Source organism: Melopsittacus undulatus, chromosome 3 (genome assembly GCF_012275295.1).
Source record: "Melopsittacus undulatus isolate bMelUnd1 chromosome 3, bMelUnd1.mat.Z, whole genome shotgun sequence".
NCBI classification, from domain to species: domain Eukaryota; kingdom Metazoa; phylum Chordata; class Aves; order Psittaciformes; family Psittaculidae; genus Melopsittacus; species Melopsittacus undulatus.
The window spans coordinates 82,311,387-82,336,290 of record NC_047529.1 but is presented as its reverse complement, the minus strand read 5'-3'; the positions used below and the strand labels follow the sequence as shown (position 1 = coordinate 82,336,290).

General features: G+C 38.6%; 1 protein-coding gene across 1 annotated transcript in view; it reads left to right on the top strand.

Annotated features, from left to right (window-relative positions):
* Positions 1–24,904, top strand: part of UTRN (utrophin) — a 377,071-nt gene that overhangs the window by 88,709 nt on the left and 263,458 nt on the right. Inside the window, exons 14-25 of the mRNA XM_034061252.1 lie at positions 1,191–1,298; positions 1,853–2,032; positions 3,371–3,537; positions 5,247–5,370; positions 7,081–7,168; positions 9,607–9,842; positions 10,120–10,300; positions 14,256–14,401; positions 16,948–17,160; positions 22,727–22,840; positions 23,644–23,799; positions 24,707–24,877. Coding sequence (XP_033917143.1) covers positions 1,191–1,298; positions 1,853–2,032; positions 3,371–3,537; positions 5,247–5,370; positions 7,081–7,168; positions 9,607–9,842; positions 10,120–10,300; positions 14,256–14,401; positions 16,948–17,160; positions 22,727–22,840; positions 23,644–23,799; positions 24,707–24,877 — 1,884 coding nt within the window. The remainder of the gene's footprint in view (positions 1–1,190; positions 1,299–1,852; positions 2,033–3,370; positions 3,538–5,246; positions 5,371–7,080; positions 7,169–9,606; positions 9,843–10,119; positions 10,301–14,255; positions 14,402–16,947; positions 17,161–22,726; positions 22,841–23,643; positions 23,800–24,706; positions 24,878–24,904) is intronic.

Sequence of the window (24,904 nt, the reverse complement as noted above, 5' to 3'; positions counted from 1 at the left end):
CTTGACTGCTGATTTAGCAGAAATTAATTGAATACATTGAAGGGTTTTAAGCTCCTCTTATGCATAAATATGTTGGCTGGAATACCAGTGTGATTTTTGCGGGGAGTATGTGGTGTCACAATTTTGTTTCTCACAGCCTTATGGCATTTCCACCACTGTTATATTTGCTGTCTGTACATTTTGTGTATTGGATTACATTGGCAGTGTAAACTGCCTTAACCCTTTGGCCCAAAAGTTGCTGTAGTCGGTTCTGGGACAATGCCAAAAATACACAGCTTGATTGAGGAGCATAGTGGGTGTTGTAGTGTGTTGTTCAGAGAACAAATAGGTCTGCCTCCCTGTATCATTTAATTTTCTTAAAGGCAGAGGCATACCAGTGTGCTAGTGGCTGTGCAACTGAGTAGGATAGAGAGCTGAATATTCTCCTCTGTGGAGATGGCTGTGCAGCAGCAGCATGTTGCAACATAACATAAAATGCATAAAATCCCTCCTAATATCTGATGCCAGTTATTACTGGAGTTCCCATAGTAGTGCTGTGTGACTGAAGAGAAGTGAGACCCAAGAAGCTTTCCAAGAAAAAAGTGGAAAAAGTTCAAGACCTGAGTTTGTGCCAGGCAGAGTAAACCACTCCAGCTTTCAGTAGTTAATGGATAGTGTTTGCTGAAGTTATTTTGCAATTGGATGTAGGTACAGTAAACTAAAGTCATTACATCAGTAAACAGTACAAATTTAGACTAATTAATATCTGAGTCTTTCACTGACGACCTAGACTAAGAGCTCTGAATTATCAGTGGTGTAGCTTCTGTGAGAAAATATCTGTAATCACAGAGGAAGAAAGGTGAAGAAGAAACTGTATATACCATTTTGATATATTTAACTGTAATATAAGTCCCACATCAGCTTTATGCTGCATATGTGGTTACTATAAATAACTTTGTGTGTGTGTGTGTGTGCACTCTGATATATTAAGAAAAGGTTTTGTTGAAATACTTTTGCTGGAAAGTATTATTTAGTACTCCGATATTCCCCCCCCTCTACTGCCTTTAGTGTACTATTTTTGTGAATGCTAAGTGAAATATAAAGACTGCAGAACTGTGCTTTGCATGCAGAGGAAGTCTTAAAGAAAGAGTTATCAATAGTGGTTTGACAAACTTGGTGTTTTCTTGTGCTATTTTTCTTATGATCTGTAGTGCTTATTGAAAGCTTGGTTAACTGAGAAAGAAGAGGCTTTGAGTAAGGTCCAGACAAGCAACTTTAAAGATCAAACAGACCTGAGTGTGACTGTTCGAAAACTAGCGGTGAGTATCGCTGTCCTGCTTTACCCTGTCAGATCGCATAGACTAAATGAATGGCAAATTACCAGTTTGACCCCAGCAGGAGCTGTAAATGCATGACACTTTGGAAGCCAGGCCAATGCTCTCTCCTTGCCAGATTCTTTCACTTTAATTAAAAAAAAAAAGTGTACATCTTACTCCATGGTTATTCCAGGTTGCTGTGCCAAACTTTGGGGCAGCTATCTGGGATTTTTGGGGGCTTCGTTTGTTTGTTGTTTGTGTTTGGTTTTAGTTTTGTTGGGCTTTTTTTGGTTTGTTGTTTTTTTTTTAATAGTCTTACTTGTATCTCAGCTAATAATGTATAACTTAAGAGATGCTGCTGATTGCTACAGGAGCTGTTTCAGCCATGTGCTCTTTTTAAGAGTGTCTGTTAGTGCTTTGTTACACAAGGGAACTATTTTGAAACCTATGATGAATGTGACTCAGGTAGTATATTCCATGGCCCCCACCATGGAATTAAAAGCTAAGAGGCAACATAATACTTGATGTCATCCTTTAATGTTTTCTTTTAACTTCAGATTTTGAAAGAGGATATGGGTATGAAACGGCAAACACTAGACCAGCTGAATGAACTAGGTCAGGATGTGGCCCAAATCCTTGGGAATGGCCAAGCATCAAGTAAAATCGACCAGGATCAAGAAGAACTAACTCAGAGGTGGGACAGTTTGGTTCAGAAGCTAGAGGATTACTCTAACCAGGTATCTAACAAGGCTTTATTACTTTTTAGTTTAGATGGCTGTGTGTATGCATATATCATTGATACTGTCAGAAAAGTTACCCAGGCAAGTTCTTTGCATCAGGCTAGAGAAGTAGGTGAGTGCTCTTCCACATAGGGCTGACTTTAGTTGCTGATAAAGCTCTCTGCGTTTTTTGGTATTTGAAACCCCATGTTGTTAACCTGACTAGTACTATTACTCCTTTCTCACACAGATTAAGCTTCATTTTTCTGATGAATAAAGCAGGCTTGCCATGTATTATCAATCAGTACAAATGCCTTTAAACATTGTAAGAGTGCTGGGACTGGATTAAATCTGATACTAAAAGAAAGCAAAGACAAAACCCAAACCCCAGAATAGATAAATAAATGGGAGTCATACAAGCATTTATGCTCTGTGAGTATGATTTCTCATCTGTTGAAAATAGAGTAGTTGTTTGTTTGATGTGTAATGATGATAGCCAAGCTGGATTGTTAAATGTTTATTTTAGTATTTTGAGTGCTTGGTAATGTTTTTATTTAGGCAGAACTCCCATTGGCCTCTGTGAGGATTTGGACAGTTTTATGACTCATATGTCCCTTTTTTGTGATAGTAAAATGTTAATATGGTGAAGGCTGTGGAATCGATTCATGATCTACTTAGGGTAGAGTGAATGTCTGAAAAGAGATCCATTTCAGCCACATGGCTTTAATTTGTTCTTGTGTTTGACTCAAAGCACTGGAGAGTGCCAAATCCTGTCTTCATCCTTTCACTCCCCCTAAATATCAAGCACATACTTAGAACTTATGGGTTGATCGCTATGGGACTTACTTTATAACCCATTAAAGAGGTTTTCTATTGACCTGAGTGACTTTTTAGGTGAAAACCACTATGTATCAGCTCTTTCTGGGATCTAGGCTTGGTTTCATGGGGTGTGAGTATAAAATATAGAATTGTATATATATAGTATAAAATATATGTATTATGTATATATATGAGTTTAAAATATATGATAGATCTTAGAGGATCTTGGTTCTTTCTGTGAACCAAGCAATTATGAAAGAGAACAGGTATAATACTTATTTTGTTGATGTTAGTTCACTTGGACTAGCATGAAATTCTAGTGAGCTGAGAACTTTGATGTTTGGCTCCCATCCATAAAAGGTGTGAATAATGAATTTTTTCTCTTAAATGTGTCTGTGATGAAGGTACTTCATGACAGCTAGGTGTGGTCATTTGTAGGAGTGAATGAATGGGCTTTTATGATTGAAGAATAAAAGGAACTAAGCAGTCTGTGTTTAAAAATGGCATTGAGTTCTTTTGCTGAATTATTTTGTATAGGTAACTCAAGCTGTTGGAAGCATAGGGATGTCACAAGTTTCACAGAAGACTGCAGTGGAAACACCATTGAAGGAACAGGTAGTGGTTAAACAATCCAGACAGGAGCTGCCCCCACCACCACCCCCAAAGAAAAGGCAAATCCCAGGGGACAGCGAAGCAAAGAAAAAGTAAGTATATGTCACTGCTGTTTTCCATTGCTCACTAGAAACCACATGGACTCATGACTTTTGGTCTTAGCTTTTTACACAAGTAAGGAATACTTAAGTTGCCATTGTGAGTTTGGGCTTGGGGAACAGGGAGTGTTACATATAGCCTTGTTTTTAGAGCATCAGAAAGCCTGCAGCTTACATTAATTTCAAAGGGAAATGGGTGTTCTGTTTCTCAGAAAATACAAGTCTTCAATCCTTTGTACTTCAGCTCCTTTGCTGAAAGATAGAATTAATTATATTTACTTTCTTTTGAAAAAACATCTTCTCATCTTTAGGTAAAAAGTGTTGTGAAAGTGCCAAGTGTTTTGATTTATTTATTGTTTCTTTCGATTCTCCATCAAATATATGGAGAAATGGGAGAAATGTCACAAAAAAAAACTTTAGAAACCTATTCCATCTCCCTCATATTTAGTAGCAACATTAATATTACAGTCATGTTTCCTTTCACAAGTATACCTAGAATGGCTGACTGACTTGCATGTATAGAATCAAATGGTATGGGTTGGAAGGGACCTTAAAGATTATCCAGTTCCCTGCCACAGACAGGGTCACCTTCCGCTAGACCAGTTGATGAGAATGGTGTGTGCTCATGGGTGTCCCAGGGTAGTAAAGCTGTTCAGCAACCCAGCTATCCATTCTCCCTGTGTGTCTTGCAAGTTAAAGAAATTATTTTAGACTTGCAAAGCAGAAGTGATCTGATCTGTTATCACAGTTTTCCCGCAGTTCAAGCTGCATTAAGGACAGGGTCAGTTAAAATAGGCTAAACTTGCTGATACTTTTGCCTGATCCCAGTTGCTTATGTTAAAACCAACAAATGGCCAGGAATTAGAATTTTGCAGGTTTTCCCATGAAAGCTTTGAGAGACCCTCAGCTGCTTTTTGCGTTTGTTGGTGGGTTGTTACTCCATGTTAGGATTTACACTGATTAAGTAGTATGATTGTATTGTGGCCTGACTTGTGGTCCTTATAGAATATCTGACCATCTCTAAAGTTATGTACAGTATTGGTTAATTTGGGAGTTGGGGCTTTTTGAGTTGGTTTTGTTTTTTTTTTGTTTGCTTGTCTGTTTTTATTTTTTTGGTGGTGGTGAGTTGTAGCTTAGTGGTTTTAGGTGTATGTAAATATAGGCACAGTCACTGTAGCCAAGAATATTAAGCTATAAGCTAACCTTTAGTCACCTAAGCACTCAAAAAGGTTTGTCTGCTGTCACTGCCATGAATGCATAAGCTGCTGACTTTTTCTTCAGTCTAAAGTGTTGTAGACTTTTACAAGATCTAGAACGGGTATTTGTCTTGTCCCTGATGTTTAGTTTATTACTTTAAAAATGCTCAGTATTGAGAGATCTCTTTTGTGACTTATGAAAGAAACAGTAATAGTTTGCATGAAGATATGTATTAAAAAGTTAAGAAATAAAGTGCACCACGCATTCTCAATTAGTTCCTAAAGGTTAATACCATGGACATAATTATTACTATAGAAGGTTTTGGAAGGTCTGTCTCTGTCCTACTGCCTGTGAGTAGTAGCAATGTTAGAAACACGAATCTTGTGTGTAGCCGTACTGTTTTGGAATTGTGTAACGTGCTGAACTTTCACACTGTCTTAAAAATCAGAAGTCCTACCGAATAGGGAAAAATGACCAAAAAAAAATTGTCTGACCTTTTAAACCAGGTTTGATGCTGAAAGTGCTGAGCTCTTGAACTGGATTTCAAAATCAAAATCTGCCATTCAGGCCACAGACATCAAAGAGTACAAGAAAATGAGAGAGACTTCAAACATGAAAGAAAAGCTGAAGGTAAAACGGGGAGATAGCGTTCCAGTGAATATTTTGTCTCTAAGCTGGCCGTCAGCTGGACGTGTGGGCTGATCCACATGCTTTGTGGGGATTAAGTCCTTTACTTAAACAGTTTCAGAACTGGGCATATACAAAAATCTGACTAGCTGGACACATTTTTTTCCTGGTGTTGAGTCCACAGGAAATTTAAAAATATCTTACAGAATTCTCCTTTGGAGTTCTAATAATTGTCTGTCTTCAGGATTAGTATCTTTTCCACTAAGCAGCAATGTTTTGGTTGGAGTTGGGCTTGATTGACACCAGCTCTGTAATTTTGGCAGAGATGGCAGAGATGGACCAAGAGGTTGCTCAGAGACCCCTTGAATCATGCTGTGACACTGTACACACTGTGCAGGTCCAAACGGATCCATTGTTATAATGTTTGGTCATGTTGTTTGTCCGATTAATTTTTGAGAAACCTGAGAGTTCTGACTCATGTATGACATTACTGACCTGCAAGACAGAATATATAATTTTACAGGATTCTGTGAGATCCATGAAATAGTAATTTTATCTTTTATTCCTTCTGTCTCAGGAATATATTCTTGCCTTTTTTTTTTTTGTTCCATGAGCATGTTTTGCCAATGAGGGCTGAGCAGGTTCTGTGAATGAAGCCTCAGTGGAGCTTTAGCCGGACCTGAACCTGTTCTTGAAATCGAAAACAATACTTAAAAATATCTATAATGAGACTCCTTCTCAGTGGTGTAGTACAAAATGGTGCCAGTAGGAATGTTTGGAATGGCAGTGCTGGTGGAAATAAAAGCCAAAACAACCCTTCCAGTAGTTTGTTTATAGATCTCTCTGGATGTTTGTAGCCCTTTAAAATAGGCTTCAAAATGAGCACCAGGTTCCCATGAACAGCACCCATTTAAAAGCAAATGGTTGGGTTCTAAGTGGGTAGGACAGTGTTTGTTCTTCCCAGCTATGCATCCTGCTTCTGAATTTGCCATAATAAGTCTAAAGTGGCTTAACAACCTGGGACATTAGTTTAGAAAACATTTTAGTGTGGAGATACTTTGTTGTAATCACAGAGGATATTGAAGTTGTGGCCTTGTGGACAAGGACAGTCTTTCCTCCGTGGGTGTATTATACCCATTGGCTCACACAGAAACATTCACCAATACTTATGACTTAAGGGAGGAACTTCTTCCTCTAAAAGTCTTGGTAATCACATAGAATTTCCCTCACCATTTCCTTATGAAGGAGAGTGAAACACTATGAGTGGATTACTAGTGTGCTATAGTTCTTGTTATTTGGTCCTGTAGAGAACAGGTTGTTGTTCCTTTCTATTCAGCAGAGGCAGCAGAAATGAAGGGACTATTTAAAAAGGTCTTTTTTTCCACTGGTTCACATTAAATAATTACAATTTTTGGTCACAAGTGACTTATTTCAGCTGGTGTCCCAATTCTGATTTCACACAGCAAGATTGTCAACCATTTTATTCCTGCTGTTGCTGTACTAGTTTCTTGCTTTCCTGGTGCTTGAGAGAGCTAACTCTTTTTACATTTGTTTTCTGAAAAAACAGAGCTAAGATGCATCTTAGAAGGTGCTGTATCTGAGAAAACTGGAATGTGTTTTGGGTAGTAGTGGGAAAACGCATGTTACAGGGGTGGGTAGGTATGTGTCAAGAAAAATTACCTTTTTGGTGCTCTTTTGGGGTTCACTTTGTAGGTGATAGAAAAAGAAAAAGTTGCAAAAAGCCAAAAGTTAGATGAACTGAACCGAAGTGGACATATTCTTTTGGATCAAATGGGAAGGGGTAAGCAACTTGAAGGTTTTTCTGTTTTGTGATTTTAATCAGATGGGGTTTTGGGAAATAATACTGAAATATGCTATCTCCAGTTAAGCATCGCTAAATATTCCTTTCCTCTCCCTCCGTTTTCTCTCCTTCAGAGATGCTGGTTATTGTTACTGTTGCTAGTTATTGATGTGTGTTTTGTTTTTACTTAGGCTTATAGAAAAACAGTATTATTTGTTTAATGTGTGTGTGTGTTCGTTGCAGTCTTTTAAGGGTTATTTTTATCGAAATAGAAATAATTTCTTAAAATGGCAGTAACATGGGGGGGGAGGAGCTGGTTTAATTCTAATTGTGTGGAGATTTCAGGTGTAAAATTCTAAAATATAACTGTCCTGAAGTGGAAATTTTGAACCCAAATTTAAGCTTGATAAATGTGTGTATATCTTTTTATTTGTAGCTTGCTTTATTTTTGTAACAACTGTCAGTATGTTTTGATGATAATAGTCACAATTTATGGCTCAAAGGCAAGAGAGAAGCCTTAGAGCCATAAGAAAACCGTTGATTGCCAGTTAAAACACTTATCCCTGGAAACTTATAATTAACATCAGTGAAAGCTGAATCTTTAGATCTTGCCAAAATCTTGCTTCATAATGTGACAAAACTTCATCAGTGAAATGTGACTTTCTCCATAAAAGAGCTGTTCATATCATCCAGAGACAGTCTTTTAGATCTGCTATGTACTTGGCTTCTGGTGAAATTACTGTGACTTGGTAGCATTCAAACAAGTGAGAAGTTGGTGTCACTGCCCTACATATTGACCAGAATCCCTTTTGGAAAATACTGATTTCCACTGGATTTCCCAATTATGTTTTTTCCAGCCAGTGTTTTTGCCTGGATGCCCTGATCTACTAAGCATCTCCAGTCCTTCTGTCCTTGCCTAATGCAGCTGAAGCTTTTTACAGTGTGTGTTGTTGCCTTGAAGCTGGTGGCTGGAAGCCACTGACTTACCCTGGAGACTGGGTTATAAAAATTAGTAGCTGTTCCTTGTCTTCAACCCTGGACAGAAGTCCTCCCTCCCCTGTTTCTCTTTTATAAACCTGTTCAGCTGTAATAGATCATGTCTATGAAATCAGTATCTGTTGATCATAATGAGAAATACATAGTTCAAAAACTGCTTTGTATCACCAAAAAAATGACATACAGAAATTACTTCCTAATTATCTGCCATTGTAAAGGTTGGGATCTATAGAAAATAATCTACAGCCCCTGGTTTTGTTCAGGTCTGCTAGTATGTTTTGTCCACCTCAGAATGACAGCCCTTCTCTCCAAACCCAGGCCAAGCTATGCCTGTGTGAAATAATGCACAGCACTGGCAACCATTTCTGTCTTGGAGGGTGTACAAGGCCATGCCATAGTGGCAGTGACCTACCGCTGTATGCATGCTCCTCTTATGTGACTAGTTGCAGCTGCTGTGCTTCTGTATTATAGTTGTGCCAAGTGTATGGCCAGTGTTAAGCACAGGGAGGATCTATGGAACAGAGCTTTCATGCTCTCTTGTTCCAGCTTTTGCTGGCTGGCTGCCTTGACCAGAGCATTGGGCTCCACTTATGCTAAAGGAGTGAAGCAAAAATCCCTCCATGTGACTCTCCAATCTAAATAACAGAACTGTTAAGCTCAAATGACCTAAATATGCCTTATATAAAGTAGGTAGTACCTTGAAAGAGAATCTGCATCAGAAACTTGAGATGGCAAGAATGTACATAGCAATGAAATTTCTCCATATGTAACAGAATTGTCAGTTACTTCTGACACTTGAGGAAATAAATGGAGGAGGAGTGGCTGGGAGGTCTGTTCAATTCTGCCACTGCATCCTCAAGTAATGCACTGATTTGTCAAAAAGATGGTGTAGCTAGTGCTTCATGTACACACTGTGAGTGAGAAATAACCTCTTGTTTTCTTGTGTTGCTTTTTTGGTGTTCGTATTACTCATGTCTGCATATCTCCCTTTGACTCCTAGGCTGACAGGATTTCCATCTACCTTTTCAATGAATTTATTACTCCCTTCCATCTTACTGCTTCCCTTTTTCTTTGTGGAGTCTAGAATCATTAAAAAAAAATTAATTCACCAGAAGCTTCCTTAAAGCTTATTTTACAAAATTCTACTTTATCAGCGTTTAGACAAAAATCGTGATGGTCAAGAGTCAGCTCATTGTTATAAATTCAAAAGTTATCAAAGGGAAAGAATGGAAGTGGAATATTGTGCTCTATTTTGCTATTAATGTGGAAATAAAAAGCAAAAACACTGTTAATAATAAATACAGTTTTATGGATAGTGTACTTGGAATCTAAGCATTTTGTATGTCAATACAAGTGTGCACCTGTATTTGAAGAGAGGTTAAATGCCTGTTAATCAAAATGTGTTGCAGTTAATATAACAATAGCTTGTATCATCTTTTTAGAAGGTCTTTCTACAGTAGATATAAAAACTGTGATGGAGAAAACATTGTCAGGCTGGAAGGATTTGGTTCAACATTTGGAAGAAGTGGCCAGAAAGATAAAGTACCAGGAAGATATAAATGCATACTTTAAGGAAATGAGTGCTCTTGAAAAGACTGTAATTGAGAAGGATGGCTTGCTTAAAAATTATGCTTCTTCAGCGTCCCAGCCCTCAGCGGTCCTGAAAGACTTATGTCAGGTAAGTCTGGTGAAACTAGTTAGTTTTGATTAGAAGCTGTTAGGAGCACAGAAAGCCCCAGTGGAGCTTAGGCTAGTCAGTAAGGTAACGTAGGGTAACTCAAAATTTGAGACCTCCAGGGCACCAGATTTGAGTGGAAGATTTTGGACCCTGTGTCACAGGAGTACTTTAATGCTCTTGCCCTAGTAGTAAAGAGGAGCTATGCTGCAGTAGCTTACTAAAACTTTTGTGTTATCAAGGCAAGTGAAATATGATTTTTGTTTTTAATCTTTCACAGAGAGACTTGACTCACCTTGCAAGCCTGGGTCCACAGCTGGAACACCTGAAAGCCACCTGCAAGGCACTCACCTCTCAGCCCATGCCTCCAAACTTCATTCAGGAGAGCTTGAATAGCTTTCTTGAACACTTCAAGTTGACTCGTCAGAAACTAGAGGAACGTCACCAGCAGCTGAAGAAAGGTAAAATTTAATATATATGTGTGTGTGTGTGTATACATATATACAATACATATGTATATTTTGAGCTGATGGAAAGCTCACTGAATTCTAGTAGAGTTTTACTACTAGAGTAAAATTTACATTCTGGGAGGCTTTGGGTCAGGCTGACAAAATCTTTTTGCTCCCTAGAAGGACATTTGTGTGATCTCCTCTGTGCACGCTACAAAATAAATTGTTCCATGGTATTAGAAGTGATTATGCAAGGATGCAACATTCCTGAACCTACGTTTAAGGAACTCGCAAAACATATTTAATGTGGATAATTTACTCTGAAAAGCTGTGTATCTCTGGCACTTACAGAAATACATAATAATACTAGAAATAAAAAAAATGGAAGATTAGGAGAACCTTGTAAAATTGAACTGCAAGTGAAATTTATTCTTTTTCATAGATGCTTTGAGCACATTAGTCATACATAATTCCTTTTGGAAATTTCATCTTTGAAGTGATTTGGAATCTGGCTTGCTTTTCAGGCACTTTTTGCTTGGTTTTTTTGTTGTGTTAAAAATTTCATTATGAGCATTCAAACCAGTCATGCTGGCTTCTAAAGGATTTTAAATATAGTGCACAAAATATGTAGCTCTGTTAATATTTAATAGCTGAATAGAAAGACCACAAATCTATTAGGATATTTTTTCCTTAGTTCTCATTTTGTTTCTGAGGAATTGAAGGAAGTGTTTTGCTAACAGCCCCAAATGGAAGAGCATTAATACTTTATTCTGTGTTTAATAAAAATAGACTCAATTACTAAGTTGTTAGGCCATCTATATAATGTGTTGCATCAGGCCTGCATACTTCGATTATATCCATACAGAAAACTGTATGAATAAGGTGTCTGTCTGCCATGTTCGAATTATAGGGTATGCTTTCATGCTTGCTGTGAGGAATGATTATTTTATGACTGTTCTGAGTTCATATACTTTTGAATAATTTTATTGCTATTGTCTGTTCTGGTAATGATTATATGATGTAACAAAATACTCATTTTTTTTATGCTATACATCACTTGAGGCATTACTAGCATGTTTGAACTAGTCATAAAAACACCTTGTATAGTGTTATATGTCAAATTTGTATTTGTGTGGGTTTTTTGAATGATTATTTCTCTGCAGATTGGATATTGATAAAGAACAGAGGGAAATTTCATTTCAGGATTTAAGCTGTTTATTTACAACACAGCTTGAATTGGTGTGAGATAAAAGAACGCCCAAAGCCGTGTAATTGGGAGAAGCAATTGGTGGTGTCACTTGAGCATTTGTGAACCTGGCAGGCTTTGACTGACAGAAGTCTGTTCCTTTTCATGTCTCTTCTATGAGCCTCTGAAAATGCCCCAATGGAGTGCTACTCAGTCCCATCTCTACCAGCAGCTTTATGGGAATTGTGACCTTTTTTTTTTTTTTTGGTAAATGGGAGGCTTTTTAAACTATTTTCTTCCCCTTTGGGGTCTGCAGTCGGTTAGTGACAGTGAACCTATTTGCTTTCTTTTTTTTTTCCCTTTAATCCTGGCTTTTTAAGAAGAGAAGGCTAGATAACTCTGATTCTCTTTAGAAATGCTGACTTATTCCTGATTTATACATGGTATGACAGTCCTGACAGTAAGCTGTTGAAAAGCTACCTGTAAGTCAGTCACGGCAAAGCTTATATTAATTTTTACTTGTGGCAGTAATGAAATTGCTTAGGAATCCAAGGCAAGATAATGTGCATGCCACAGTATGGGGCTTACATCCCAAATCCTGTTTGCTTAAGTTTTCATTCTGAAATGCCAGGGAGGTGCTGCCTCCTGCCTGGGATTCCAAACCGGGGTGGCTCAAGCAAAATCTGAGATGAGAGTTAAAAACTGCAAGTAGAATATATGCCACTCAAAGTTGAATTCTCTTTTCAGTCTTCCCAAATAGTGTATTTGTTCTGGCAACAGACTGAAACCTGCTATTTTTATGGTTTTGTGCACATGTGTGTATATAAAAAAGCCCAAATAAACACAACCCCAATCCCTACTGCCACAGTAATACATATTTTTATGTGTTTATATATATATATAAATACTAGCTTTTATACTTTATGTACTGTATATTTTTAACTTCATAAGTAATATATGGCTATTATATAAGCTATACTTTATATTCATTACATATAGTAGGTATCTGTATGTGATTGCATATAAATGGTAGATAAGTCTAAAAGTTCTTTAAACTGAGAAATCATAGAATCATAGAATAGTTAGGATTGCAAAGGATCTCAAGATCATCTAGTTCCAACCCCCTGCCATGGGCAGGGACATCTCACACTAAACCATGTCACGCAAGCCTCTGTCCAACCTGGTCTTGAACACTGCCAGGGATGGAGCATTCACCACCTCCCTGGGCAACCCATTCCAGTACCTCACCACCCTAACAGTAACGAATTTCTTCCTTATATCCAGTCTAAACCTCTGCTGTTTAAGTTTCAACCCGTTACCCCTTGTCCTATCTCTACAGTCCCTAATGAATAGTCCCTCCCCAGCATCTCTATAGGCCCCCTTCAGATACTGGAAGGCTGCTGTGAGGTCTCCATTTAGCCTTCTCTTCTCCAGGCTGAACAGCCCCAACTTTCTCAGCCTGTCTTCATATGGGAGGTGCTCCAGTCCCCTGATCATCCTCATGGCCCTCCTCTGGACTTGTTCTAACAGTACCATGTCCTTTTTATGTTGAGGACACCAGAACTGCACACAATACTCCAAGTGAGGTCTCACAAGAGCAGAGTAGAGGGGCAGGATCACCTCCTTCGACCTGCTGGTCACGCTCCTCTTGATGCAGCCCAGGATATGGTTGGCTTTCTGGGCTGTGAGTGCACGCTGCCAGCTCATGTTCATTTTCTCATTGACTAACACCCCCAAGTCCTTCTCCACAGGACTACCATGAATTCCTTTTTGCCCAACCTGTAGCTGTGCCTGGGATTGCTCCAACCCAGGTGTAGGACCTTGCACTTGGCAAAGTTAAACTTCATGAGGTTGGCATCAGCCCACCTCACAAGCGTGTCAAGGTCCCTCTGGATGGCATTCCTTCCCTCTAGTGTATCAACAGAACCACACAGCTTGATGTCATCGGCAAACGTGCTGAGGGCACACTCAATTCCATTGTCCATGTCAGCGACAAAGATATTAAACAAGATCGGTCCCAACGCCAGTCCCTGAGGGACACCACTTGTTACTGGTCTCCAGCCAGACATTCAACCGTTGACCACAACTCTTTGAGTGCGACCATTCAGCCAGTTCTTTATCCACCGAGTGGTCCACCTATCAAATTGATGACACTCCAGTTTAGGGACAAAGATGTCATGTGGGACAGTATCGAATGCTTTGCACAAGTCCAGGTAGATGATGTCAACTGCTCCACCCCTGTCCATCACTTTTGTAGCCCTGTCATAGAAGGCTACCAAATTAGGCAGGATTTTCCCCTATTAAAGCCATGCTGGCTGTCACCAAGCACCTTGTTGTTTTTCATGTGCCCTAGCATGCCTTCCAAGAGAATCTGCTCCCAGATTTTATTTAATTGTGGGTATTTTGACATGCAGAAGTCTGAGTACTGTTGATTCCACCTAACACAAGAGATTTAGATGCTCAGGTGTTAGAGAAAAACCTAAAGACGGGACTGAGTTTGTATCTTTTTTTGGGGGTGGGGAATGGGGGGTGTCATTGGATGTTTATTATTCTATTATTTCTATTACATACATTTAATATTCTTGAAAGTAAAAACATTGCCACAGCAGAAGAGTTTTAGCCCTTGGAAGGTGTCATCAGGATTCAATCAATGCTTCACATGATTCCTTTTCTCTAAATTATTCTGATAACTTTAATTATGTCCACATCTCTTGTAATGTGGGTCTCGTGTCTATTTCCTAACCTTGTATTTTGTTCTGTTACTCTGTTTAATGGCACCAGAGACAGAAAGCCAGCCGAGCCAGGACTATGTGGACTCTCTGCAGCAGCTGAAGGACATGCTGAGAGAGCTGGAGTGCCAGCAGCAGTCCATCACCAGTGGGCTGAGCGAACCCAGTAAGGTTGAGAAGGCCCTGCAGCAGGCAAAGGTAAGTCTTACCTTTGCACTGAAGTGAGGAAGTTGCTTGTTTTAACTATTGTCATCCTCCGTTCTCCTGCCTTGTTTTTAGTGCAATAACTAAAATGTTACTTAAGGAGAGGTTTATTAGCAAATGCTGTGTCGAAGTGGGATCTCTGGGAGTTGGTTGCTGAAAGCTGGGTTACAACAGGCTGTGGAGGGACATGTCCAGATTCTCCAAGCCTGCAGACATCACAGCTTCCCTTGCTTCCTGTGTCAGGAGATGAAGCCAAGAGAACTGGGTTGACTCAGCTGGGGGAAGAGAAGACTAAGGGATCTTCTCTGGAGGGTTGCAGCACCATAGACCACCTTGGTAGTCTTCCCAGTCTCTCTCCAGCATGCTTAAGTCTTCCTTGTGCTGAGCTGCCCCAAAATGGATGTCAGGACACTGGGCGAACCATCTTAGGAGCTTGGTTGGATCAGGGTGGTGACCCGGTCTAAGTTTTGCTCCTTTGCCAAGTGGTTGTGAGGAAAGCTGGGAGCCGGCTGCTCTTCTCTCCCTTGGGAGCTGACTTTCAGCTCACTCTGCTTGAGCTGCATCATAGCCACCTGGTTAACAAATCATCTGTTTCATCATCTTTGGCTGTTATGGAAGAGTAATTGTATTTCTCTGATCTCTAGCTTGCCTTTCAAAGGGAAACAGTACTTTCAAGCCATAAAGGTAATTGATGCACAAATTCTGTCCAGTAGGGAAAGTATTTTTTTTCTGGATATAAGCCTATAAAGTAGGGGGAAAATGTATGGGTAACAGTTGCTTTGTAAAATATCATTTACAAAGTGATATGATAAGTGAAGGCTGGAGTGAGGGAAGAGAATCCTATGGCAGTGGTATTTTTATGTTTTTCCTTTAAAAACTGAGACAAATATTTTTGTATGTGGAATCATGCTTAATTCACAGACACATGTTTTTCTCTGTGTGGCATAAGGCAGTTGCAGGTGGCTCTGGAAGAGCTCTTGAACTCCAGTTGCTGGGTAATAAGAGGCCATGCCTGTCTTTATATGCTTCTCTATTCAGCAGAGAGTGATCAAATACATATTTTTAAAAGCCCAGTAAACAGTGGATTTAATACTTTGGGTTTTTTGAAGCAGCAGATTAAAAGAAAAACCAAAACCAAAACAAAAAACCCCCGTATTTCTGAGTTCTTTGTTTTTCTCTTTTAACATTACTTCTGTATTCTTTAAAGTTGGCAGAGATTTTTCTGGTCCATATTCTGGTTGAATTGCAATGGCATTTAGTCTTTGGAGGCTTGTTGTTTCCTGCTTCTGCCCAAATCCCTTCTCCTCCTTTTCTTCAGAGACTAATTGACCTGAAAGGACATGCTATGCCAGTGTGGAAGCTTTAAAGAGTGTGATGGGAAATGGGAACAAACCATGAATGATGGTTGTGGACCTAGGATTGACCAGCTCATTCTGCACTGTAGCAGGCACTGCTTGGGCATAAACCCAAGCCAGGGATTGACTCTGTTGCCCAGTGCACAGAAAACACTTGCTTTGTGGATATACATCCCTCTTCTCAGTCTCATTGATACCTCACTATCTTTTTAGAGGAAATGATACATCTTATCCTGTCTATTTCCTGTAAATACAAAACAAAAATTGAGAATATAAACATATCAAAAGAAGACTCTTTCTCAGTATAATACAGTAAAATATATGTGCATGTCTCACATGTACACATTAAATATATGTACTAGCAAAGTTAAATTAATGAAGTTAGTAATGGTTTCATGTGTTCATTCAATGTATCTCTCTTTAAATTTAAAGCAGGACTTAAATGACCATTTGAATGGAGTGGCAGCATATTTCATGTCTTGGCTTATACCCTCAGCTGTTATTTTTTCCTTAATATTAAGAAATTAGGTATTTCGGCTCAAGTGACTCTTCATACCAGCAATGTCCTAGTGAATATATTCCGATTGTATCCTTCCTGTATGCCAGCTGGAAGAGTAACTTTTAGAACTCGTGTACCCAGCGCTTTTAATGCAACTAGCTGTTACAATAATTTTACTTGACAAAATTCAAAGGACACACTGAACCTGTTTGTGCAAGTGTTAATGCTTGTTCTCTTTTGTTATAAATATGTATATATATATCTGTGAAGGGAATGAAAAAACCAAAGCAAACTAACATCAACACCTGAGGTCCTGTTGTGTCCCCACTGCAGTTTCTTTTATGACTGTGGTGTAGTGTAGCCACTACTTTTGCTAACTTTAGTTAGCAAAGTGATGTTACCCCACAGCCCAGGAAAGGTGCCTGGGTGTGTTTAGCTATTTGCTCAGGCTTTAGAGACCATTCTGTAATATCTGCTACTGCACCAGTAGAACAGCTGAAGGTTTTGCTGCTTAAAAGGTTTTTTGCACATCTCTGCTGCAATAACTGCAGTAACTGGAATATCACTTTTCACTGAATCTGTTCTCTGCACAACAAACCCTTTGATGTACTTGCACTTGTATGCGTGTATCTCTTGTATGGCTAATACTGGAATCAGACGTACTGGTTTTTTATTTTTTGTTCTAGGTGGTTTGTGAGACACTAGAAGATCAGAAACCCAGGATAGATAAACTTACTGAAGAAACAAAGGCTTTGGAGAAACATGCTTCTTTGGATATAAAAAAGGTGTACACACAAGAGTTCAAGTATGTGCAGGGACACTGGGACAAGTTAAAGCTCAAGATTTCCAAAGATGTTAAACTACTGGAGGAAATTACGTCCAAGTTGAGATTATTTGAGGTAAAATGATTTTTTTTTTTAGATAATTAATTAGTTTTATAGCGTTTTGTGTTCCTGCAGGGGTTCCTGTGATACTGATTGAGAAACGAAATGTTGGTGGGCCACTCTAGTGGCAGAGGTCAAAGGTCTGTATAGTGTATTTGTAGTAGGGTAGCAGAGGACTTTTAACATGCCTAAGATATTATTTTATGTTCTAATAGAATTACTTTTCACTTAAAACTAGGATTACTTGTCTTTCAATATCAGAAGCAAAGGTTACACTGAAGTCAAGGATAATTCAGCTGTGCTGTTGAAGGCTCAATCCTACCAGTACCTGTGTGCTCTCTAATGCAGTTGGTGTCAGACACCCAGTGCTTTTGACATCTAAACTTGAAATTCTGTACCTGCTACAGAAAACCTGCTCCTTCAAGTGGGATTTCTGTCAGCAGTAATAAAAAATAGTACAGCCTGTTCAAGAAGGAACTAAAGACAATGCTTATATAGTATAGTGAGCTTTCCAGTTCCCACAGGTGGCCTCTGAAGTGTTATGAAGGAAGGTTGAAGAATTAAGATTAATCAACACTCTTACATATTTTTAGATATATATATACACATGTAAAGTCCTGTATGACAAAAAATCCCAATGGTTTAAAAATGAAAGGATTAAAAGCAAGTGTATTTAGATGTTTAACATATTGATAAAGAGGGGAGAGAAAAGTGCTTAAGTAACTTAACTGACATTGACTCAGTACTTCCTGGTTAGATGGTTTTTTTCTGTTTCATATTTTCATCTTCATATTGCACTTTAAGCTTCAAAAAGCAAGAAGGTGCTTTTAGAGATCCTCCATCTCTTGGGGTGAAGACACATGCACATTAGCTTACAGAAATCTGCATTTTTCACATGCATTAAGCATCTTAATGCATGGAATTATTTGCATTCTTTTCCATTTAACAGAGTATGTATCACACAATTTGTAAAAAACAAAACCAAAAACCCAAAAAGGCAATTTGCTGCATGCACCTGTTTTAGAACATTGGTGCCATGCAGGCACACTACCACTTTTTCCCAAAGGTTTATTTCAGTCTTGCTCTTCCTTCTGAAGCAAAAAGCTGTTTCTATTGGATATTGGATTCAATCTTGAAACTAAGTGTTGTGTTTTTTGTTTGTTTTTAATTTATCTTAAGCCAGACAGAATTTTTAATGACTAGGCAAGATTAGATACATGTGTTTAAGCTGCAATGTAAATTAGGAAGGCCAGGTAATTGGCATGCCTGATTTTGTAGTGAAAATTGGACAAGCCATTGCTGATGATATTTCAGAAGCAGTAAAAGCCTTGTCTTATCTTTTAAATACAAAATAAAAACCAGCCAACCATAACAAGCAACCCCCCCCCAGTCGAATAAAACCCAAAGCAAAACAAACAAGCTCCTCCCTATCCCCTCTTCCCGCGCACCCCTCCCCCCCCCCCCCAACCAACGAAACCTTAAATCTGGAAGAAGTCATACTAAGTTTTACTTTGGGAAGAAAGGCTCGGAGGAAAAACTTGCTCCTGCTCAGAAATGTTTTTCATTAATTATTTGTTTCAGGACTTGAGCTGCTCCTAGTAGTATGTGTATGAGATGTGTGTGTATGAATAGAATAGGTATGGTAGTCCAGTCTAGGCCTGTGAACTTGTAAATGGAATCCGCAAACCAAGCTACGAAGAGAGGGAAGAATTTTATGTAGGTTTTCAGAGGAAAAAGTGTGTGTTTCTCTAGTTAGGCTGTATTATGTGAAGCATAAAGATAAAAGCTGTCCATGCCCCCCCTTAAAAGACATGTTCAGGAATATGTGTACTTGTGCACCTGCATTTGAAAGAGTTTCTGCTTTTAGTCTGGTTTCTTCAAACTTATCCTTCCATAGCTACTTGCAGCAGCCTGTAGGATGTGGAACTGTGAAGGAGCTGATGCTGCTGCTCAGCAGGAGCTGACTGCCCAAAGTGAGCTCACTTGTACAGGACCCTAGAAGAAGTTAGCTTCTAAGGCTTAGTTAAGTCATTGGTGATGAGTTTCCAGCAACCACTTCCTCATTAATTTTCTTCCTGACTTGACCTAAATGTACAATAACCCACTGTGTCTCATTCTCTTCCCCTCCCTCTCTTTCTGGTTGCACTTAGTTATTTAGCGTGACAGAATAAATATTCTGCATGTAAGCCTGCCTCAGAGTCCTTTGTGCAGCAACTTTTGATCAGTCTTGTTGTTCCAATGATTGCAGCTTTTCAGTTGGCTTGATTGTCTATAGCTATATTGAGGAAGACCTACTTATATCATTGGTTTCAGCAGCACTTTTTTCTCCCTTTATGTCTTGTAAGTGCAGAACTCTTTCTACACTTGAATCAAGTACAGTTGAGTGGTCTGTACATGCACCTACTTTCCTAAATCACATCTTTAACTGAGTGAAGAATGGCTCCTGAAAACTGGAATTCTCTGTCTTGTTTAACTTGAGAGTGGTGTACACAGTGTGCAGTATTAGCATGGTAGGTTTTTATTTAGTAATCAGTTATGCAGTTTTTCCAGCCAAAGGTGAAGTGCCCTGTTCTCTACAGCTGTCCAAAGTGATGTTGTATATGAAGCACTCACTGATGAGAGAGGGGTATTTTTATGCCCATGAGAAAAGCTACTGGAGAGCAGAGCATTGCAGCCTCATTCTATTGTATAGATCTGAGGATGGAATTTTGTCCTGAGATGTTAAAGCTTTCCTGTTACCTTAAAAAAAAGTAGAGAAGCTTAAAAAGAAAGCAGAAGAAACAATAGAAGTAATTATTAAATAATTGAAAAGGGAAGAAATATGTAGTGGTGCCATCTGTAGAAATATAGGGGTATTTTCTTATGAACTGAATTTTTAAGTATACAGTTCCTGTATTTTCTAAATATTTCATAAAGCTGTCAGTGATGGGCAGTCATGTATTTATGTTCCTTGATTTTTCCTTTTGAAGGAGTGGTGCTAATCTATACAGAGATTTTTGCAGTCTAGCACTGTATGACTAAAACTGAGAATGTAGAACAAGTTGAATAAAAATGCTGTGGACAGTACTGGGCAGATCAGGATGGAACTTGCACTGCAAGAAACGTTGATGCAGGAGACTGTGTATATGGTCCTGGTGCAGGCACTGAATAGATCAGTACTGGCGATGTCATACCATAGACACAAGATTAGTTTGGAGAATGGCTGGGTAGTATCTCCTTGATTATGAGAGGAGATGAATCATTTGGTTATTAAAGGGTGGAAAAAAATTAAAAGTAGGGAAGAAAAGGAAAAAAAAAAGGAGCAAGTGGATGGCAACCCTTGGAAAATGTAGTCATGTGCAACTACACACAAGTGTTGGTTTACTTTTGATGTTTCCCTTTTTGCTAATTCACCTTTAAAAGCTGTCATTTCCCCAAACAGCATTCCCCACATTAAGGTTTTTGAAAAGGAAGTGAGTGTAAGTATTCTGATTTTAACAGTGAGCAGACAGGTTAAAATGACCTTGTTGGCCTGATGAGCAAGTCTCTGGCAGATCTGCCTGTGGGTCCTGCAGCTCAGGTGGCCCTTCTGTGATTTGTGATGTGACAGAGGCTCCCCCAAGCTGACAACACTTGCATTAGTGACACAATCTGCGTTTTACTGCGAGACTGTCTGTAATATGTGATGGGAAAAATAGACAAGGCTTATTTGATCAGTTTTATGTCTAATATTTTCTACAGGAAAATTTATGTATCTCTTATTCTCTGTTATCATACCTCTAATACCGTGTGGCTTGCTATGTCTTTGATTATATATTACCTTCAGTTCCTTTAAATCTATTGCATGGCTATACATTGTGTGGTTTTTCTAGGTGCAAACAAGTTAAATTTCAACACATGTGATTTTTGTTCTTGCCTAGAATAAATTATAGAAACTGATACAGATTTTTAATTCATGTCTGAAATTTGTGAGTTTTGTACACCAACAGCCTTCACTGGGTATTTGGCCATTGGTAATTATTTACCTGTGCAGTGCAAGGAGCATTTACTTCACTGAACTTTTATGGTCTTGGCTTGTGATTCAGCAAGTCATTTAAATGTGTTCCTAATTTTGTGAGTAATCCCATTCAGTTCACTCCGGCTACTTAGGTAAGTAGCTTACTGTAAGCAAGCTAAATTAGTTATATATTAAAATGCCTTTTCAAATGGCAACCTCTATAAATATGTATTATTTTACATTAAGCCATGGTTCACAGTTAAGCCTCCTGGGGTCTGTTTTTTTGGAAAATTATTTTCAGGCTAATCAGCTGCAGGAAATTCCCCCAAATGGAAAAGGAATGAAGAAAATTTCATGACTTTGACCTCTCATGGTAACATTGGCCTAAAAATAAACATGATCTTAGTCTAATGGGGTTTCATTAGTGCAGAATTTTTTTGAGAAGCAGTATGTATTGTATTGATCTTGAAAGAACTGTTATTGCAAGGTTTTTAAGGAAACTATGTGCTCTCCTCCTTGGTGATGTTCAGAGTAGAAGGTTAAGCTGATGAGCTTTAACTCAGCTTCTCAATAACAGTGCTCTGTGATGACAATTGTGTCAGAATAAAAAGGTGCCATCTCTTAAACCTAACCAAACAATCAAAAAAAAAGTTGATTAAAAAACCTTCTAGCTATGTTATTAGAAAACGACAGTCACATAACTCAGTTGAACCAGGACAAAGAAAAGCTTTCTCCCTACTCAAAGTTTGGTTCTTTTGTTTGTAAGGATGACTGACAACATCCACAATTCTGTGGGAAGATGTCAACCCTCCTGCCTCCCTCCCCACCTACCTCTTTGCAGGATAAAAGGCAATTGCCAGATGTTAGGTCAGATAACTTTGAAATTGTGTATGTGCTTCTTTTTTTCCCGTATGCATTGCCTGGGTGAGTACTGGAGCTGCTATTGACCTCAAACGGCTATATTGGTTAGGTTAATCATCTGTGATATTCTTCTTTTATGCCTGTGTTTCCCTGTAAAGGAATGGCTTTCCCAGCATAGCTTCAACCTGCCAAGTATGTTCAGCATTACCCCCTCCTCTTCTCCCCACATATGTATATATATATGTATATATATATATACATATATGCACACACACATAGGGCCCTGTCTTTTCCTTGAAGTGCAGTGTCTCTTCTGGACAAGTGTGGTGAAAGCAGTCATACATGGTTTCTTTTGTCAGGAAAATGCTATTCCCAGCCTTCAGCCAGGTCCTTCATATGAAGAATAACCACATACTTCTTGGAGCCATGCTTACCTCCTTGCTTGATTCTGTGTTTCTCTGTCATAGATAGCCTGGAGCAGTGCTGTGTCAGTTAAACAATGCTGTGGCATGGATATGAGAATATCACAATTCAGAATTTAATTTTCATATAAATTTGAGAACAGAAACTGGAAAGAACAAAAACAAAACAAAAAATTAAACCAGAGGTGGTCTGATTCAAAACCAGGGTGATGCTAGAAGCTTGTAAAATAATTTTTTTGACATGGCTAGAAGTTGAAATGCAACAGCCATACACTCTTCATCATGGTATTGTATCAACTCTTCATTACTGTTTTTTATTTAGGCTGATTCAAAAGTCGTTCAGAAGTGGATGGATGGTGTGAAAGACTTTTTAATGACAGAAAAGGCTGTACACGGAAATACTGAAGGACTTCAAAGGCAACTTGACCAGTGCACAGTGAGTTTTGCTCTTTTAAGAAATCTTTTGAAATAAAGAATTACTTTCTTCTTTATTATTTTGCTTGCTTTGTCCATGGCATATTCCACAAAGCCTTCTAGAAAAAATTGTCTTATCTTTCCTCAGGGCACATTTTAATTGGTTCTTTCTGTGTAGCCATAACACTTTTTAGTTTTCAAAGGTCTTTACCATGTTTATAAATACTCATCTACAAGTTGACATTATTTGCCCAGAAAATGTTTATATATTTTTCCCAATGTTATGGTAAGGGGATTGAATCTGTGAGTGCTAAGTGCTTTCTGCATTAAACTCCCAAAGGCAGTAAAAATAAGCAAATAACTGTGATGAAGCTCCTAGGGTTTAGGGATTGTGTGTGCCTTACAAGTAAGGTTCCTTCCTAGCTAGTGGCAAATGATAATCACAAATATGAAGAATTTCATCATATAATAAGTAATTACAGTGCAACTTCAAATGTTTCTTTCTGGGAGAAGAATGCAAGTGAGGTATGTCCAAAACATGAGGGTATTTAGTACACATAATCTTCAAACTTGCATTGTTCTGGTGTTGACACTTGGCATGTGAGAATGTTTGTGTTGTATATATATTTTGATTTTTAGTTACATAGTTCTGATGTTTTGGGCCACTGAAGGATTGTTTTAAACAATCTGGTTTTGAACACAGCGTTAGTCTGCTTTTATACTAAGTTTTCTCTGGAATAATTAAGAATTGCAGAACTATTGACATCATATAAATGTATGCGATTTCTTGCTAAAGAAGGACATTTATTTTCTCTGTGTGCTCAGATGTTTGTCAATGAAATGGATACGATTGAACCATCTCTGAAAGAGATGAAAGAAGTAGAGTCTGCTTTAAGAGCCCAGCCTATTGCAAGTGTAAATACTTGGGTAAAGTCTAGGCTAGTGGACTGCCAGACTCAGTGGGAGAAACTGAGCAAACAGGTGAGTTGTCCATACATTGCTAGTGCTTTTGCTTCTAACTGGTATTGGTAGGATGGTGAGGAGATGAAGCGGTGAAACAGTGGGATGAGTACATTTTATTTGTCCCACTGTCAAAATGGCTGAAATACAATTTGACCCACTGAATCATTCAGAAGTGCAAATATGTTGGGGATACCAGCACAATAGCAGTTTTGTTTGAATACATGAATTTCTTGGTACCTAACTGGAAGGAGTACAGTGAAACTCTTTAATTGCAACTAAAGATTAACTTGTTCACTTTGCCTTATGCTGCTCTTTCTGGGGTGGGTGGGAAGGAAGACACCTTCTGATTCTGTTCCTGAAACCTGGAATATTATTCTGGTCCTGCGTAATTTCTGCCTGCTTCCAAGCAGCTTTAAAAAATAAACGGCAATAAATAGACAACCACTTCAGTCTGGTGTATTTGGTTGTATCTTCTGGGTTTTCTGCTGTTTGTACAAACATACTTTAGTTGCAATGCCTGGCAAGTACCTGTGTTGGAGAACCTGTTGATATAGAATCCAGATTGCCTGGGTTGTGGAAAGAAGGAGGAGCCTGAAGGGTGTATTAGTGATCTGTATAAAGATCTACCTACCTATGTGATACTTGGGATCAACAGTTTTCCTTTCTCTGACTTTTTCCAGGGATTTTTACCAGCTTGCATGCAATGAGGAAAAGGAAGTAATTTTCCTCTTTCCCTCAACAGTAGATTTTGTTGATATGCTAAAAAAGGGAGCATGAGTTTGTGTGTGTAAAAGACTTTATTAATTAAAAAGCCCTGAAAAGGTTTTGGTAGTTAAATGCATTAACAAAGACTCATGTTTTTTTCACCTATACAAGGATATTTAAGTAACAGAGCTGCTGTTTATTTCTCCACCTTTGATTCTAGATCATTAGTCAGAAAAATCGCCTGTCTGAAAGTCAGGAAAAAGCTGTAAATCTGAAGAAGGATTTGGCAGAGATGCAAGAATGGATGACCCAAGCTGAAGAAGAATATTTGGAGAAAGATTTTGAATACAAGTCTCCCGAAGAGCTAGAGAATGCTGTGGAGGAAATGAAGGTCAGGAATATCAGGTCATTGTAGAGA